This window comes from Amblyraja radiata, chromosome 12, assembly GCF_010909765.2.
Source record: "Amblyraja radiata isolate CabotCenter1 chromosome 12, sAmbRad1.1.pri, whole genome shotgun sequence".
NCBI classification, from domain to species: Eukaryota; Metazoa; Chordata; class Chondrichthyes; order Rajiformes; family Rajidae; genus Amblyraja; species Amblyraja radiata.
This window is the reverse complement of record NC_045967.1, coordinates 59,916,733-59,933,509: the sequence shown is the minus strand read 5'-3', so window position 1 is coordinate 59,933,509 and position 16,777 is coordinate 59,916,733. Positions and strand designations below refer to the sequence as shown.

Here is a 16,777-nt window from a genome sequence, read left to right as displayed (position 1 = left end):
TGTTGACAACTGTTCCAGCAGAGGGTGAAGCCCAGAATAGGCCGTGTCACGGAGCAGCGGGGAGCAGTGAATGGGAGTGAGATATAGAGGTCACCAATTGTTCACACACAGCTATTTCTACGTGAATACATTTATACTTTACAAAGTGTGGGATAGAGCTCCAGAACACACCAGTGTTGGCCCTGCCAGGGTAATGCACTCTTACCCGTGATCAAGCTGTACTGACAGCCACCGACCTATACACCGTCACCCCCGTCTCGTCAAAGAGCGCACCTGCCAGGTTCTGTACAGATCGCAACCGGTCATCCAGAGAACACATCAGAACCAGCAGGGTAAAAGCAAGAGAGGACACTGCGCCACAGACAATGAGCAGCACTGGGGGGAAGGTGCCCGTCAACCCAACGACTGTAAAGGCCACAATGACAACCAACAACAATGCTTTTGGAACCAATAGTTGAAGCTTGTGTGGCGAGGGTCGGTCCATGTCGGCTTTCAGTAGTGACACGGGCTTGGCCACTGCCCCGGACAGGATTCCTAGCTCCCGCTCACTGACGCCCAGCTGTCTCCGGAGATATATCCACCCGGAGACCGTGCACAGAGTGGCAGTGAGGAGAGGCAAGGTCGGGAGTCGCAACACTCCCAGTGCCCCGGAGAGGAAGGCCCAGAGTATGATACACCACATCAGTATCTGGCGTCTGGGCCTCTGTATTTCCTGCATCATCCTTGGGATTGCCAGACGGTAGGCGGTTGATTTTATCTTCGGGAGATCACTGGCGAGGGCAGATTGTAATTTGGGAAAATCATATCCTGTCACCTCCAGACCGGAGATCAGGAAAATGGCCGGTGGTTCAACGCTGACCCGATGGAAGTTGTCGAGACAATCTTGGCGGATCTGTCGCTGCCCTTCCCCGAAGTCAGTGCCCTGCATCTGCATGGAATAGGCGTCGTTGTCGATCTTGGAGCGGATGTAGTAGAAACCTTTCCCCTGTTGCTGAATCTTTTTGCTGAGTTCCCCGTCACTCTCTCTGAAGCGGGACTGGGACACGATGATGTAAAAGTCATAGCTTTCAAACTGCACCTGCTTCAGGTAGCGGCTCATCTCAAAGCCGAGTGAGTTGGATCCGGGCAGATCCCAGAGCTGGACATTGGGCAGAGAGGGGTAGGGATATCCCACTGGATTCACACTGGCTTCATAACCCCCCACCGGAGCTGCTCCCTGGTCGCCACTGCGGACACCCCTCATGGTGTTGATGAAGGTGGATTTGCCGGCCCCGCCGTCTCCCAACACTGCGATGTTAATCAGCACATTGCCCGAATCCTCCACCCGCTTTATCCGCAGTATCACTGACACCACATCTCCGTTACTGTACCCGGTCTGCAGGCTCCTCGTCTCCGTGTCGCTGAAGTACTTGGGCAGCACTGACTGGGCCATGTTATTCCTGGGGGGAGATAGACCCACAAATATCCGTGTGGACTGGGTACATTCGACGTGTGAGTCACTAACATGCTGTAAAATTACACTAATCTCCACTGACTGCACTGTCCCATATCCCTCCATTCCACGAATACCCATGCACCTGTCTTCAAGTTTAAATGCCACAATCTATCTCCATCACCTTCCCCGGTGCTACCCAGATGTGGCGTTGAAGGACGAGAATGATATAAAAATTCATTCCTATAGTTATCGGGGACTGTACCTTTAAGAATCATGCATGGGCAAGTCTATCTTGGGATAACATTATGTGCTGACTGTGGGTTTGTACTTTGTACTCTGTGTGACGAGATTAAATCATGTTCGATACCTGCGAGATGAGATTAAGTCGTGGTCGATACATTGTTTACTCCATTGTATAAAATAATGAGTTTGAGCGCTCCTTCGGCAGAGAGACACACTCAGACGCCTGTACTCTGTGCGATCCTCTCTCATGTATTAAACATTCAGTTGGATCTAAATTTCTGTGACTGTTGTTTGTTGGGAAAATATTTCTAACATAATTGGCGCCCAACGTGGGGCCCCAATACCTCTGTTGCCTTCTTCTAATAAACCAAGAGCGCTCGCTTTAAGGATTTATGGAAGGTGGAAACGGAGACGGGGTCCAATCGACACGACCGAGATAAAACTGAATGTTCCGTAGGATGGGGCCCCTGGTTAAGTAATTTTGACTTTGCAGAGTTGTATTTTGTTACCTTCCTCGGAGACCAGAGACCACGTACAGAATTGTCGGGGACAATTGAGGAGAGTAGTTGGACTACTCCGGCGACTGGGTCGCCAAATAAGTCTGGGACTTCAGAGTCAAGTTGGACTTGACAGGGAAAAAGTATTGTCGTATGTCTTGAGGAGGGAATCAGAATGGGCTCGACAAACGGAAAAGGTAAACCGAGCGTCACCGAGCATCAGGAACTCAGAAAAGGTAAACTGTTTGATTTTGACGAACTACTTTGTACTCTCGCGAAACTATACAGGAAAAATAAAGTATGGGTAAGAGACCATTGTTGTGAATAATTATTCCTGAGTAGTGCGGCTACTCGTGTGGTGCAGCCACGGATGTCTGGGACTTCATAAACCCTTGTCAAGTGTGACTTGAAGGAGGAAAAAGGAAATCGTAAGTACCGACAGTGTAAACGAGAGGGGCATATGGGTTCGACAAACTCAAAAAAGATACGAAGGTGATGAAAAATGCATGTTTATAGACAGCAAAAAAAATTGTAAACACCTGCGGAGGTGGAAAAGGAACTATGGGTTTAGTGGTCAATTATTGATAGACGATTGTTCTAAACTAATGTCCGCAATATTAATTGATGCCGTTAAGAAACGTATAAACAAAGATAAATTAGGCTACCAACAGGCATGAATTTGGCTTGGCATAACCAAAGCACGGAAGGACGGGCAGGAGGAGAAAAAGGAAAAAAGAACAGATGGCGCGTACGTACAGAAAGGAGACAACGATGTCTTCTATCGATCGCCGCCTCAAAATGCGTCGGCGACTTTGCCGGCGAAACCCGGGACGGCGAGTGCCCATCCCCCACTCCCTATTTTCAGGAAGGTGGAGTGGCCTTGCCACCGGGAGAAAGGAGCGAAGCTGGGACCGTGATGGCCCGAGTTCACGGGCCCATACCAGGTTTACAAAATCCGTGCGTCACCAAGTCAGGAACTCATTTTAAACCATTGAGGCCATTTATGGAACAAATAACAGAAGGAATGGGTGCCCTAATGAGCCCACCTCGCCCGACCTTTAACCAAGTGGGCGAAGGGGAGGGGAATATCCTGCCAATGATAGCCATGCCTAATCCAGGAGGAGCAGCCCAGCCGGTATATGTATATTGGGCGTGGACACTCAAGGATGTTCAGAAGGCAATAGAAGGGATAACACACCCCAAAGAGAGTTTCACAAGGTGGCAACGGGATTTTGGAAACCTGGTCGTGAGTTATCGGTTAAACAGTGTTGAATATGAACAAGCCTTGCGAAATATGTTCGGTTTTGATTGGTGTTTAATTGAAGGGGATTGGAACTCCCATAACGCGGCAGGATTGCATTTTGAATGGGAACCTAATGATAATGTTTACCAACAAAGGAGAATAGCTATGGAAGGGCGTATAAGGGAGCATTACCGAAAAATGGTTGATTATAATAAAATAAGAGAATGTGTGAGACAAGGACGAGGACGTGTGCCACTATTTCTCCAGATTGAGACAAGTATTCGAGGCAAATAGCGGGATAGTGGCGCCCGTCCAGTGGGTGGATGACGGACCATTCGCCCAACAACTAAAAATAGAATTATTAAACGGCCTGCGGCCAGAAATAAGCTCGTACATTAAGAAGCACATGGTGGGTTGAAGAGACTGGCAAAAGAGCTCCAGACACTCCATAATCTTAGGAAGTTTGTTTTGTTCAAGACATGGCCACGAGAGTCAAAAGAGTGCTGAAATGGATTCTGACGATACTGGTGGGAGCGCTGCACAGAAGCTAAATATCTACTTTCTTGAAAACACACTTGAACAGCTCACCAAGGTTCACAAGCAGTTGGTACGAGACAATGCAAACCTTTGGTGTGAGCTTCCAAAACTGGAGAAACGTCTCCGAGCTACAGCGGAAAGGGTCAAGGCTTTGGAGTCCGCATTGAAGGAAGCGAAGGAGAATGAAGCTCGAGATCGTAAACACTACCAGCAGGAAGTGGATCGCAGCAAGGAATCTGTGCAAGCAAAGAACATGGCAAGGAGAGTGCACTCCACACAGATTGCTAAGCCCATTCGTCCTGGTCAACCCCCAATCCAAGTGCAATTTGTGGGGGCGGTGGATTCTTCCAGAACAGACAAGCGGTTGCTGTACGTGGAGGTGGTGGAGGTGTAAAATCAGATGAGTTTGTCCCTGGAGGGGTGCCTAATAATGCTGAAATTGGAGATATTGGGTTCTTGCCTTCATCTGTTAAAGCTGCTAAAAGCAACAACATAATCAAAGCGCAACAAATATCATCCAACAACCCCATCATTCCAAGGCAGTGTGAACTCTGCAACTTAGACTTTTCACAGGAATATTTTTGGAAGAATAAAACAAAAACCAAACTGGCCTGTACAGCTACATCCTTGCAAAATAAAAGTGCAATGTTGGCATCTTGCAAATACTACATGTGATTTAATGTGTAGCTCCATTGCACAGTATATTGTCAATCCTGTCTTACATTTAGTCTGCACTGTGAATGTACGTTGTTACAGAAAAACCTTAGCAGAAAATTGAAGCCTAATTTGTGGATATTTAATTGTTTAGGATTTGTGAAACAATGTCGCCAAGTAGATTTGATAAGCTTGGGGGTAAAATGATTTGGAGGAACCCAGCTATAACCCTTGTGTAAATTAAGATAGTACTTGAAGTTTTCTTGAAATGGGATTTTTATCTTGGTTTAAGAGGAAGAGTAGTACAATTTGAATACTGAAGGTGCATTTATGACTGTGGTTAGAGCAGAGAGCTAGGGTAGTTCAGAAAAAGCTGCTAATAAAATACTGGAATGTTTGATGAGATTGTTTAACATGAAAATATTGCATTGTCTGACTAAAGTTTGGGAAGAGCAGATTAAACTATGCTGAAAGCATATTGCTGACCATAAATGAACAAAGAAAGTTAAAAGGCATTTTATCTGAAGATGGAAGAATGTGCAACTGCATGTCCTGTCCAGATTCTTGAGATTTATTTTTGAATGCTTAACTAAGGGTCAGTGTTTCACTATTGGGCTTACCATACATATAATGAAACGACATTAACAAGAGCATTTGAGTTAAGAAATTGTACTTGTTCTGGTTGTACAATTGGTTTTGGTTGAAGTGCAAATAATAGTTTTAAAATTTGAAATGTTAATTTCTTTTCAAGCCTTGTACATTTTGGTGTCATTTAATAATTTTTTCAATACTTAGTTCATGCTCTGGATCACTAGACTCTGTTTAGTGCAGCCTGTGGAAAGGAGTCACAAATGGTAAATCTGTGCAAATTGCAGTACCATTTTATCACCATTGGTTCTTCATAGGTAAATTAATACATTCAATGCTTGTGTTTATTCTAAACTATCTGGATCTTTAAAAAATAAAATGGTATCCATAAGTAACTTAGATTCTACAAATATGCAGAATAAAATGCTGGTTATTAAACCAAGTCTAAAGGGAAGGAACACTTCAATGTATGAAATTGGATAACTCTGAATCAATTCTTGGAATAAATGAGAAAGCAATACAAGCTGTTGAATGTCTCCTCACTGAAGTGTCCCCAAGGACTTCACAACTGGGTATAAGTGTTCCTACACAGGTCATCAAAAGATGATATTTGGAGCTTTGTTAATACATTGGTCTTTGTTGCCAATTCAATTGGGATGTGTAATATTGCATGTAACTAAAGGCAGAAAGCTGGTTTGGGAAATGGAAAAATATTGTCATTTCTGCACTAACATCCTTCATAGTGATTACAGGAATGTTAGTCGGATTGGGATGCTGTATAATTCCCTGTGTTCGAGGGTTGGCTCACAGACTAATAGATACATCCTTACAAAGAAAATGCAGATGGCGTACGAGTTGGTTCCTCAGAAAGGAATTGAGGAAGAAGAAGTGGATATTGACCTAAGGGATACCTTCATGGCTTGAACGGACCCCCGCGAATGAACAGATCGCATAAAGTCAAAAGAAACGCAATGTTGTGGTGGAACCGGGGAGGCGTTCGGGACGGGGGAATTTTTGGAAATTGTTAATAAATTGTTGGATAATTGTATAAACAGGGGGAAAATGATATAAAAATTCATTCCTATAGTTATCGGGGGACTGTACTTTTAAGAATCATGTATGGGCAAGTCCATCTTGGGATAACATTATGTACTGACTGTAGGTTTGTACTTTGTACTCTGTAAGTTATTGGGGCAAATCCTCCAAAATTATGGAAGAACTCGGATAAGGACATGGACATTTTAAAAAGACAGATTTGCTGGCTGCAACGGAAAAACCCCCAATCCACAAAGAAAGAATCAGTTTCAAGTTTCAAACCTGTCTGGCCTGTGGACTTGGGCATCACACAACTATGCGAATGGTGTGGGCAGGAAAGGCTGAGACAGAGATAACGAGATTATCTTGGAAACACAAAGGAAGTCACTGAGCCTCAGCAGATGGTGGTAAACAGGCCAGTAGCAAGCACAATCACCATCGTGGATGACCCATCCATCAGGACAATGGGAGCCCATGGAGGCGATGGGATAACGATCAGGCTGAGGGATTATGACATCAGCAAACTCCTTATCATCGAAAGCCCATTGTTCATGCCAGATCGAAACTGGGAATCATCAAAAGAACCCTTTTATCCAGAGGACCACCTGGGGGTTTCAAAGGAAACTCAGGTATAAAAGCCGGAGTCAAGCCAGAACTCGCCCTCTTTCTGCTCTGCTGGACGGCTCGTGAGCCTGCATCGACCTAGCTGTGAGTATCACGGTGACCTGGTGAAGTTCCCGAAATAGGATAGTTGAGAGACGAAAGGGAAAAGGGGGGAAAAATTGTGTAAAGTAAGTTTTACGACGTGCCCGATAGTTTTCCGTCCATAGTCTTAGTTTAATGCATAAGTTTAGCCAGGTATTATGTAGTGTTGGTGAGATTCGATTTCTCATTGTTGAATAAAGCCTGTAAATTTTAGACTTGCTTTGAGTCCATCTTGGTTTCTGTTTTCTCTCATCAGCACACTCTGGTCAATTCAACTTTTTATCATATCCCACCATAATTCCGAGGTCTAGAACCTAGGGGGATCCCTTTTGTTGTATTCTCTCTCTTGGAAACCGCTCGAGTGGAGTGGTGGCCGTTTGACCGTCCGACAAGGGAGAGAATAACTCGGGCAGTTGGGCCCGGTGGAGTAAAGGGAAACGAAACCCCTACAACTCTGTGTGACGAGATTACGTCATGTTCGATACCTGCGTGACGAGATTAAGTTGTGGTCCTGTGTGATGAGATTAAGTTGGGAAAACCGATACCTGCGTGATGAGATTAAATTGTGGTCGATACATTGTTTACTCCATTGTATAAAAGAATGAGTTTGGGCGCTGCTTCGGGAGAGAGACTCACTCAGACGCCTGTACTCTGTGCGATCCTCTCTCATGTATTAAACATTCAGTTGGATCTAAATTTTTGTGACTGTCGCTTGTTGGGAAAATATTTCTAACAGAGGAGCCAAAGCAAAGAAGTGGAAGCCAAATAACTGAACTGAATTAAAACCGAAAAGCCAAATAACGAAAGGGTGGGATGCCTAAAAGGCAACTAATCGAAAGGGTGGGGCACCTAGAAGCCAACTCACTGTGCAGAACAGCCAAATAACCGACATGACGTCACGGGGGGGGGGGGGGGGCAGGACTTGCCAGCAATTGGTCCAGACCCCCGCGTCCATCACATCACTGGCCGGGGGAGTCGGGAGGGTGCGGGTCATTTTCCCACGCAAGACTGCCCTGGGCTGGAGGGTGACTGGGCACTGTGAACCCGAGCACCAAGTTGTAAATGGCCGAAGCCCTCACTCTTCCACTGTCCCATGGACAAGGCCGCCCTCTGCACTGTGACGGGCTGTGGGTCAGCAGCACACACGCACACACGGGACCGGGTGGAGCAGTGTTGGGGACAGTCTGGTCCCTCCACCCACCCAGTCACTGACCGCAATGCAGAGCGTGTCATTCCCACAGGCTTGACCATGTCCTAACTATGCCTTGGCTTTTTGGCATCCCACCCTTTCATTTATTCCTTCATTCATTAGGCAGGAAATGGTGTTGGATAGACTGATGGGACTGAAGGCTGATATATCCCCAGGGCCTGATGGTCTGCATCCCGGGGTACTTAAGGGCTCTAGAAATCGTGGACACATTGGTGATAATTTTCCAATGTTCTATAGAATCAGGATCAGTTCCTGTGGATTGGAGGGTAGCTAATGTTATCCCACTTTTTACGAAAGGCAAAAGAGAGAAAACAGGGAATTATAGGCCAGTTAGCCTGACGTCGGTGGTGGGGAAGATGCTGGAGTCAATCATAAAAAATGAAATAGCGGCACATTTGGATAAGAACAACAGGATCGGTTATAGAGTGATACAGTGTGGAAACAGGCCCTTTGGCCCAACTTGCCCACATCGGTCATCAATGTCCCATTTACACCAGTCCCACTTGCCTGCACTTGGTCCATAACCCTCCAAACCTGTCCTATCCAACCTCCGTTACATTGACGACTGCTTTGGGGCCACCTCCTGACCCACGCACAACTGACTGACTTCATCCACTTCACCACCAACTTCCATCCGGCATTCCATTACACCTGCACCATTTCCGACACTTCCCTACCATTCCTTGACCTCACCATCTCCATCGCAGGGGACAGACGTCTGACCGACATACTCTACAAACCAACTGACTCACATGGTTATCTGGACTACATGTCTTCCCACCCTGCCCCCTGTAAAGACTCCATCCCCTACTCCCAATTCCTCCGCCTACGCCGCATCTGTTCCCAGGATGAGACGTTCCATACCAGGGCATCGGAAATGTCCTCGTTCTTCAGGGAATGGGGATTCCCCTCCACCACCATAGATGAGGCTCGCACCAGGGTCTCATCCATACCCCGCAACACTGCTCTCTCTCCCCATCCCCGCACTCGCAACAAGGGCAGAGTCCCCCTAGTCCTCACCTTTCACCCCACCAGCCGGCAAATACAACACATAATCCTCCGCCATTTCCGCCACCTCCAACGTGACCCCACCACTCGCCACATCTTCCCATCTCCCCCTATGTCTGCCTTCCGCAAAGACCGCTCCCTCCGCAACTCCCTTGTCAATTCTTCCCTTACAATACAATACAATACAATACAATTCAATTTATTGTCATTTGGACCCCTTGAGGTCCAAACGAAATGTCGTTTCTGCAGCCATACATTACAAACAATTCCCCATTTACTGGTGCGCTCCCCTAATTCCTCATTTACTGGTGCGCTCCTCTAATTCCCCATTTACTGGTGCGTTCCCCAAATTCACCATTTACTGGTGCCCTCCCCTAATTCACCATTTACTGGTGCCCTCCTGTATTGTTCCATTTTCTGTAAAATCACACTTCCTATTCCTAGGTTTAAAGCTGGGCTGGGATATTAAAACACACGCAGACAGGGAATTTTGGAACGGCACTGCGGCACAATAGTGGAGTTGCTGCCTAACCCAGAGATTAGTGCGGGTGTCACAGGTTATGGGGAGAAGGCAGGAGAATGGGGTACGAGGGAGAGATAGATCAGCCATGATTGAATGGCGTAGACTTGATAGGCCGAATGGCCTAATTCTACTCCTATCAGGGAGAGTTAGATTTCGCTCTCAGGGCTAACGGAATCAGGGGAGATGGCAGGACGGGGTACTGGTTTTGGGTGATCAGCCATGATCATAGTGAATGGTGCTGCTGGCTCGGAGGGCCAATTGGTCTACTCCTGCACCTGTTTTCTATGTTTCTAAAGCCACACCATCATCTCATGGATGGACGGATGCTAGCCACAAGGTAACCTCTAACAACCTCTCTCTCCTCCCATTTCTTACCCTTCCCTCGCCCGCACCCCACCCCACCCCACTGTGGCCCATCTAGACTCGCACCTCTTTCAGCCCTCCCCTCACCCCTCTAACCCTCCCCCCCCCCCCCCTCCTCCCCTCCCCCCAAACATTCCTTCCCCATGCTTCACAATCCTATCGTACAGACTATGCTTTAATCTAGGGTCTTTGTTCAAACCATCTGCCCCCTCGCCAGTGTCCATCTATTACCTGAGATAGACACAGAATGCTGGAGTAACTCAGAGGAAAAGGCAGCATCTCTGGAGAGAAAGAATGGGTTTAAGGAATGGGTGAGGAAATTCCTTCCATCCAGAGATCAAAATGCTGGAGTAACTCGCTGAGTTACTCCAGTATTTTGTGTATCTTCGATTTAAAGCAGCATCTGCAGTTTCTTCCGACACCTGCCACGCTTGATCCTGCCTCCTCTTTCCCAGCTGGAACCGAAACGTCACCTATCCATGTTCTCCAGAGATGCTTCCTGCCTGAGTTATTCAAGCATTTTGTGTCGAAAAGTGGAACTTGCTACGAAAAGTGGAATCAGATACAATCAGCAGGTTTGAGAGACATTTGATTTGAAGTTTGAAATTTCCAAACACTTTTTAATCAACTCGCACCGAACGACTAGTTCCAACGTTTTCGCCAGTTAAAGGATATTGGGAACACCTTTTTTACTCACCTTCTGTCCCCTCTGTCCAGCTTCCGGGTTTACCGTTCGCAGGAGTTCCCACGGTAACCGCAAGAGTTATTACGGATATCGCACGGATATCGCACTGGCCACTACGTTCATATAATGTTGCAATGCTCAACCACAAGTGTACAAGTCACTCTTGGAGAAATTCAAGCTTGCTTGAATTTTCTCCCGAGTCACCAAGTTACACGATTACCTGCCGTTAGCGCCACGGTGGTCCACGGTTGTCCACGAATGCCGCACTGTTATGGCACGAGGTTCCCACGATGTTAAACTCTGGTTAACTCTTGCGTCAAGTCGCCCCGTGAGAAAGGCCTATTATACTCGTAGATCTCTCTGCTCTACAACACTAACCAGAGGCCTACCATTCACTGTGTAGGTACTGCCCTTGTTCGATGTCTCAAAATGCAACACCTCACACTTCTCTGTATTCAATTCCATCAACTATTCCTCTGCCCACCTGGCCAATCGATCCAGATCCTGCTGCAATCTTTCACAACCATCTTCACTATCTGCAAAACCACTCACTTTTATATCATCAGCAAACTTGCTAATCTTGCCCTGTATGTTCTCATCCAAATCATTGATGTAGATGACAAACAGTAACGGGCCCAGCACTGAACCCTGAGGCACATCACTAGTCACAGGCCTCCATTTTGAGGAGCAACCTTCCACCATCACCCTCAGCTTCCTTCCGTGGAGTTAATTTGCTATCCATTCAGCTATCTCTCCTTGGATCTCATGAGATCTAACCTTCCAGAGCAGCCTACCATGATGCACCTTGTCGAACGCCTTACTGAAATCCATGTTCACAACATCTACAGTTCTGCCCTCATCGACCTTTTTGCTCACATCATCAAAAAAATCAATCAGATTTGTGAGACATGACCTCCCACGTACAAACCCATGCTGACTGTCCCTAATCAGCCCTTGCCCATCCAAATGCCTCTATATCCTATCCCTCACAATACTCTCCAGTAACTTACCAATTACAGATGTTAAGCTCACCGGCCTATAGTTCCCAGCATTTTACGAAGGGGAAATCATGCTTGACTAATCTTCAGGCGTTTTTGAGAATGCAACTAGGAAAAATGGACAAGGGAGAGCCAGTGGATGTAGTGCACCTGGATCTTCAGAAAGCCTTTGATAAGGTCCCACATAGGAGATTAGTGGGCAAAATTAGGGCACATGGTATTGGGGGTAGAGTGCTGACATGGACAGAAAATTGGTTGGCAGACAGGAAACAAAGAGTAGGGATTAACGGGTGCCTTTCAGAATGGCAGGCAGTGATTAGTGGGGAAACGCAAGGCTCGGTGCTGGGCCCAGGATTTACAATATACATTGATTATTTAGATGAGGAGATTGGAGGTAACATTAGCAAATTTGCAGACGACACAAAGCTGGGTGGCAATGTGAACTGTGAGGAGGATGCTATGAGGATGCAGGGTGACTTGGACAGGCTGAGGGGAGTGGGCAGATGCATGGCGGATGCAGTTTAATGTGGATAAATGTGAGGTTATTCACTTTGGTGGCAAAAACCGGAAGGCGGTTCTCTGGATACTTTCAAGAGAGAGCTAGATAGGGCTTTTAAAGATAGCGGAGTCAGGGGATAGGGGGAGGAAGCAGGAACGGGGTACTGATTTGGGATGATCAGCCATGATCACATTGAATGGCGGTGCTGGCTCGAAGGGCCGAATGGCCCACTCCTGCACCTATTGTCTATTGTCTCTAATAGCCACTAATCCAGGCAGCTTTCTGGACAACATCTTGAGCCCCCTCTCCATACTCTCCACTATATACCTGTAATGAGATGAGCAGACTGCACATAATTCGTGGCCGGGCTTCAGTTGAATAAATCTGCATCATGACTTCCTTACATTTACACTCAATGCCCCGACTGACGCTGGGAGTTCACCACACGGCCACTTTGTCTTGCTGCTGGTTATTGCAAAGACAGACACAAATTCTGGAGTAACTCAGCGGGTCAGGCAGCATCTGTGGAGAACATGGCCAGGCGATGTTTTGGGTCGGGACCCTTGAAAACCTAATTTGAGGAAGGACATCCTTGTGATTGAGGCAGTGCAGCGTAGGTTCACGAGATTGATCCCTGGGATGGCGGGACTGTCATATGAGGAAAGATTGAAAAGACTAGGCTTGTATTCACAAAATTATAAAAGGACTAGACAAGCTAGATGCAGGAAAAATGTTCCCAGTGTTGGGCGAGTCCAGAACCAGGGGCCACAGTCTTGGAATAAAGGGGAGGTCATTTCAGACTGAGGTGAGAAAAAACTTTTCACCCAGAGAGTGGTGAATTTGGGGAATTCACTGCCACAGAGGGCAGTGGAGGACAAGTCACTGGATGGATTTAAGAGAGAGTTAGATAGAGCTCTAGGGGCTAGTGGAGTCCAGGGAAATGGGCTGAATGGTTTGGAGTTTGTAAAATGTGTGCAGGATAGTTTTTTGCAGCAATACATAGAGGTACCTACTAGAGGAGGGGCAGTGTTGGACCTCCTGTTAGGAAATGAGACGGGACAGGTGGCGGAGGTATGCGTTGGAGAGCACTTCGGGTCCAGTGATCACAATACCATTAGTTTCAATATAATTATGGAGAGGGTCAGAACTGGACCTAGGGTTGAGATTTTTGATTGGAGAAAGGCTAACTTTGATGAGATGCGAAATGATTTAAAAGGAGTGAACTGGGACATTTTGTTTTATGGGAAGGATGTAGAAGTGAAATGGAGGACATTTAAAGGGGAAATTTTAAGTACAGAATCTTTATGTCCCTGTTTGGTTGAAAGGAAACAGTAAAAATTGGAAAGAGCCCTGGTTTTCAAGGCAAATTGGACATCTTGTTCGGAAAAAGAGGGAGATCTACAATAATTATAGGCAGCATGAAGTAAATGAGGTGCTTGAGGAGTATAAAGAATGTAAAAAGAATCTTAAGAAAGAAATTAGAAAAGCCAAAAGACATGAGGTTGCTTTGGCAAGTAAGGTGAAAGTAAATCCAAAGGGTTTCTACAGCTATATTAATAGCAAAAGGATAACGAGGGATAAAATTGGTCCACTGGAGAGACAGAGTGGACAGCTATCTGCAGAGCCAAAAGAGATGGGGGAGATATTGAACAAGTTATTTTCTTCGGTATTCACCAAGGAGAAGGATATTGAATTATGTGAGGTAAGGGAAACAAGTAGAGTAGCTATGGATACTATGAGTTTCAAAGTAAAAGAAGTACTGACACTTTTGAAAAATATAAAAGTGGATAAGTCTCCAGGTCCTGGCAGGATATTCCCTAGGACATTGAGGGAAGTTAGTGTAGAAATAGCCAGGGCTATGACAGAAATATTTCAAATGTCATTAGAAACGGGAATAGTCCCCGAGGATTGGCGTACTGCGCATGTTGTTCCATTGTTTAAAAAGGGTTCTAAGAGTAAACCTAGCAATTATAGGCCTGTTAGTTTGACTTCAGTGGTGGGCAAATTAATGGAAAAGATACTTAGAGATAATATATATAAGCATCTGGATAAACAGGGTCTGATTAGGAACAGTCAGCATGGATTTGTGCCTGGAAGGTCATGTTTGACTAATCTTCTTGAATTTTTTGAAGAGGTTACTAGGGAAATTGACGAGGGTAAAGCAGTGGATGTTGTCTATATGGACTTTAGTAAGGCCTTTGACAAAGTTCCTCATGGAAGGTTGGTTAAGAAGGTTCAATTGTTGGGTATAAATGCAGGAGTAGCAAGATGGATTCAACAGTGGCTGAATGGGAGAAGCCAGAGGGTAATGGTGGATGGTTGTTTGTCGGGTTGGAGGTAGGTGACTAGTGGGGTGCCTCAGGGATCGGTGTTGGGTCCTTTGTTGTTTGTCATGTACATCAATGATCTGGATGAAGGTGTGGTAAATTGGATTAGTAAGTATGCAGATGATACCAAGATAGGGGGTGTTGTGGATAATGAAGAGGATTTCCAAAGTCTACAGAGTGATTTAGGCCATTTGGAAGAATGGACTGAAAGATGGCAGATGGAGTTTCATGCTGATAAATGTGAGGTGCTACACCTTGGCAGGACAAATCAAAATAGGAAGTACATGGTAAATGGTAGGGAATTGAAGAATACAGTTGAACAGAGGGATCTGGGAATAACCGTGCATAGTTCCTTGAAGGTGGAATCTCATATAGATAGGGTGGTAAAGAAAGCTTTTGGTATGCTAGCCTTTATAAATCAGAGCATTGAGTATAGAAGCTGGGATGTAATGTTAAAATTGTACAAGGCATTGGTGAGACCAAATCTGGAGTATTGTGTACAATTTTGGTCGCCCAATTATAGGAAGGATGTCAACAAAATAGAGAGAGTACAGAGGAGATTTACTAGAATGTTGCCTGGTTTCAACAACTAAGTTACAGAGAAAGGTTGAATAAGTTAGGTCTTTATTCTCTGGAGCGCAGAAGGTTAAGGGGGGAAATGATAGAGGTCTTTAAAATGATGAGAGGGATAGACAGAGTTGATGTGGATCAGCTTTTCCCCTTGAGAATAGGGAAGATTCAAACAAGAGGACATGACTTCAGAATTAAGGGACAGAAGTTTAGGGGTAACATGAGGGGGAACTTCTTTAGTCAGAGAGTGGTAGCGGTGTGGAATGAGCTTCCAGTGGAAGTGGTGGAGGCAGGTTCGTTGGTATCATTTAAAAATAAATTGGATAGGCATATGGATGAGAAGGGAATGGAGGGTTATGGTATGAGTGCAGGCAGGTGGGACTAAGGGAAAATAATTGTTCGGCACGGACTTGTAGGGCCGAGATAGCCTGTTTCCGTGCTGTAATTGTTATATGGTTGTTATATGGTTATATGATATGGGAGAAGGCAGGCACGGGTTATTGATTGGGGACGATCAGCCAAGATCACAATGAATGGTGGTGCTGGCTCGAAGGGCCGAATAGCCTCCTCCTGCACCTATTTTCAATGTTTCAATGTTTCTAACATCACCTGTCCATTTTCACCAGAGATGCTGCCTGAGCCGCTGAATTACTCCAGCATTTAGTGACTATCGTTAGCTTATCTTGGCACTATTGTGTAGACTGAAGGTGGGCCGAAGGGCCTTTTCCGATGCTGTCCTTTTCTATATTCTATGTTCTAAATCCCCACCCAAACTGCACATTAGTTCCGTGGTCACCCGAAGGCCCCGAACAGTTCCCGGGGGTCAGTACCGGTCACAAGCTGCTTATTCTCCCGCTCCGGGTCCCTACTGTTCGGGGATTGTGCACCTCCGTCTCTGGGAGCCCCAGTTCCCCCTTCCCTCCCTCCCTCCCTCCCTCCACTGAGCAATGCGACGCTGCAACACGGGCTAAAGCAGCGACCAGGAGCGGCGCGACCAGCGGGGCGGGAGCGGGGTCCACACACTCACCTTATGATGGGGCAAACTTGCAACTCACCGACTGCGCTACCGTCCCGATCCGGGATCAGGCTGTTTCAGCGCCGCCTCGCTCACTGCGGGGATGTGGAGCGGAACAGCTCGACTGAAAGTGAAACCCAGCATTTTCCCGGAAAGGGGCGGGACTGCAACTCTCGAGTGCAAAAACCAAGATACTGGTTTATACCTAAAGCGCTCAAAGTTGCGAAGTTAGTAACTCAACGGGTCAGTCTGAATCCTCACAGCAAAAGGTGAGATGGCGGATCGGCTTGGAATCCGCCTTCAGACTGCAAGCAAGGGGAGGGAGAGGGAGGGAGAAGGAGGGGGGGAGGGGGGGGGGGAGGAGTGGAGGGCGGAGGCGGAGAGGGGGAGAGGGGGAGAGGGGGGGAGGGATGAGGGCGGGGGTTGGAGAAGGGGGGAGAGGGGGTGGGTTGAAGGGGTGAGGGAGGGGTGTTGAAGAGCTGGAGGCCCGAAAAGACTAGGGACCAAATAGGACTGGCCACAAACAACCTCAGGCATACCTAGTCCCTCCACAGATGCTGCCTGACCCGGAGATACTCCAGCACTTTATGTTCAGCGTTTCAATTCAGGACCGTGGTCAGCAGAGGGATGAAAGTTTCCTTC

At 46.6% G+C, this 16,777-nt stretch overlaps 1 protein-coding gene across 1 annotated transcript; it reads right to left on the bottom strand.

Moving 5' to 3' along the window:
- Window positions 1-211: 211 nt before the first annotated feature.
- Window positions 212-16,427, bottom strand: LOC116979327 (interferon-inducible GTPase 5-like). Its single transcript, XM_033030934.1, has 2 exons — window positions 16,176-16,427; window positions 212-1,439 (listed from the first exon to the last, which is right to left on the bottom strand). Exon 2 carries the CDS (start codon window positions 1,430-1,432, stop codon window positions 212-214), a length of 1,221 nt encoding a protein of 406 aa, XP_032886825.1. The 5' UTR covers window positions 1,433-1,439; window positions 16,176-16,427.
- Window positions 16,428-16,777: the final 350 nt, after the last annotated feature.

Excerpts from the sequence above, each read along its gene's own strand:
- LOC116979327 (XM_033030934.1), bottom strand. The coding sequence starts at position 1,432 with ATGGCCCAGTCAGTGCTGCCCAAGTACTTCAGCGACACGGAGACGAGG.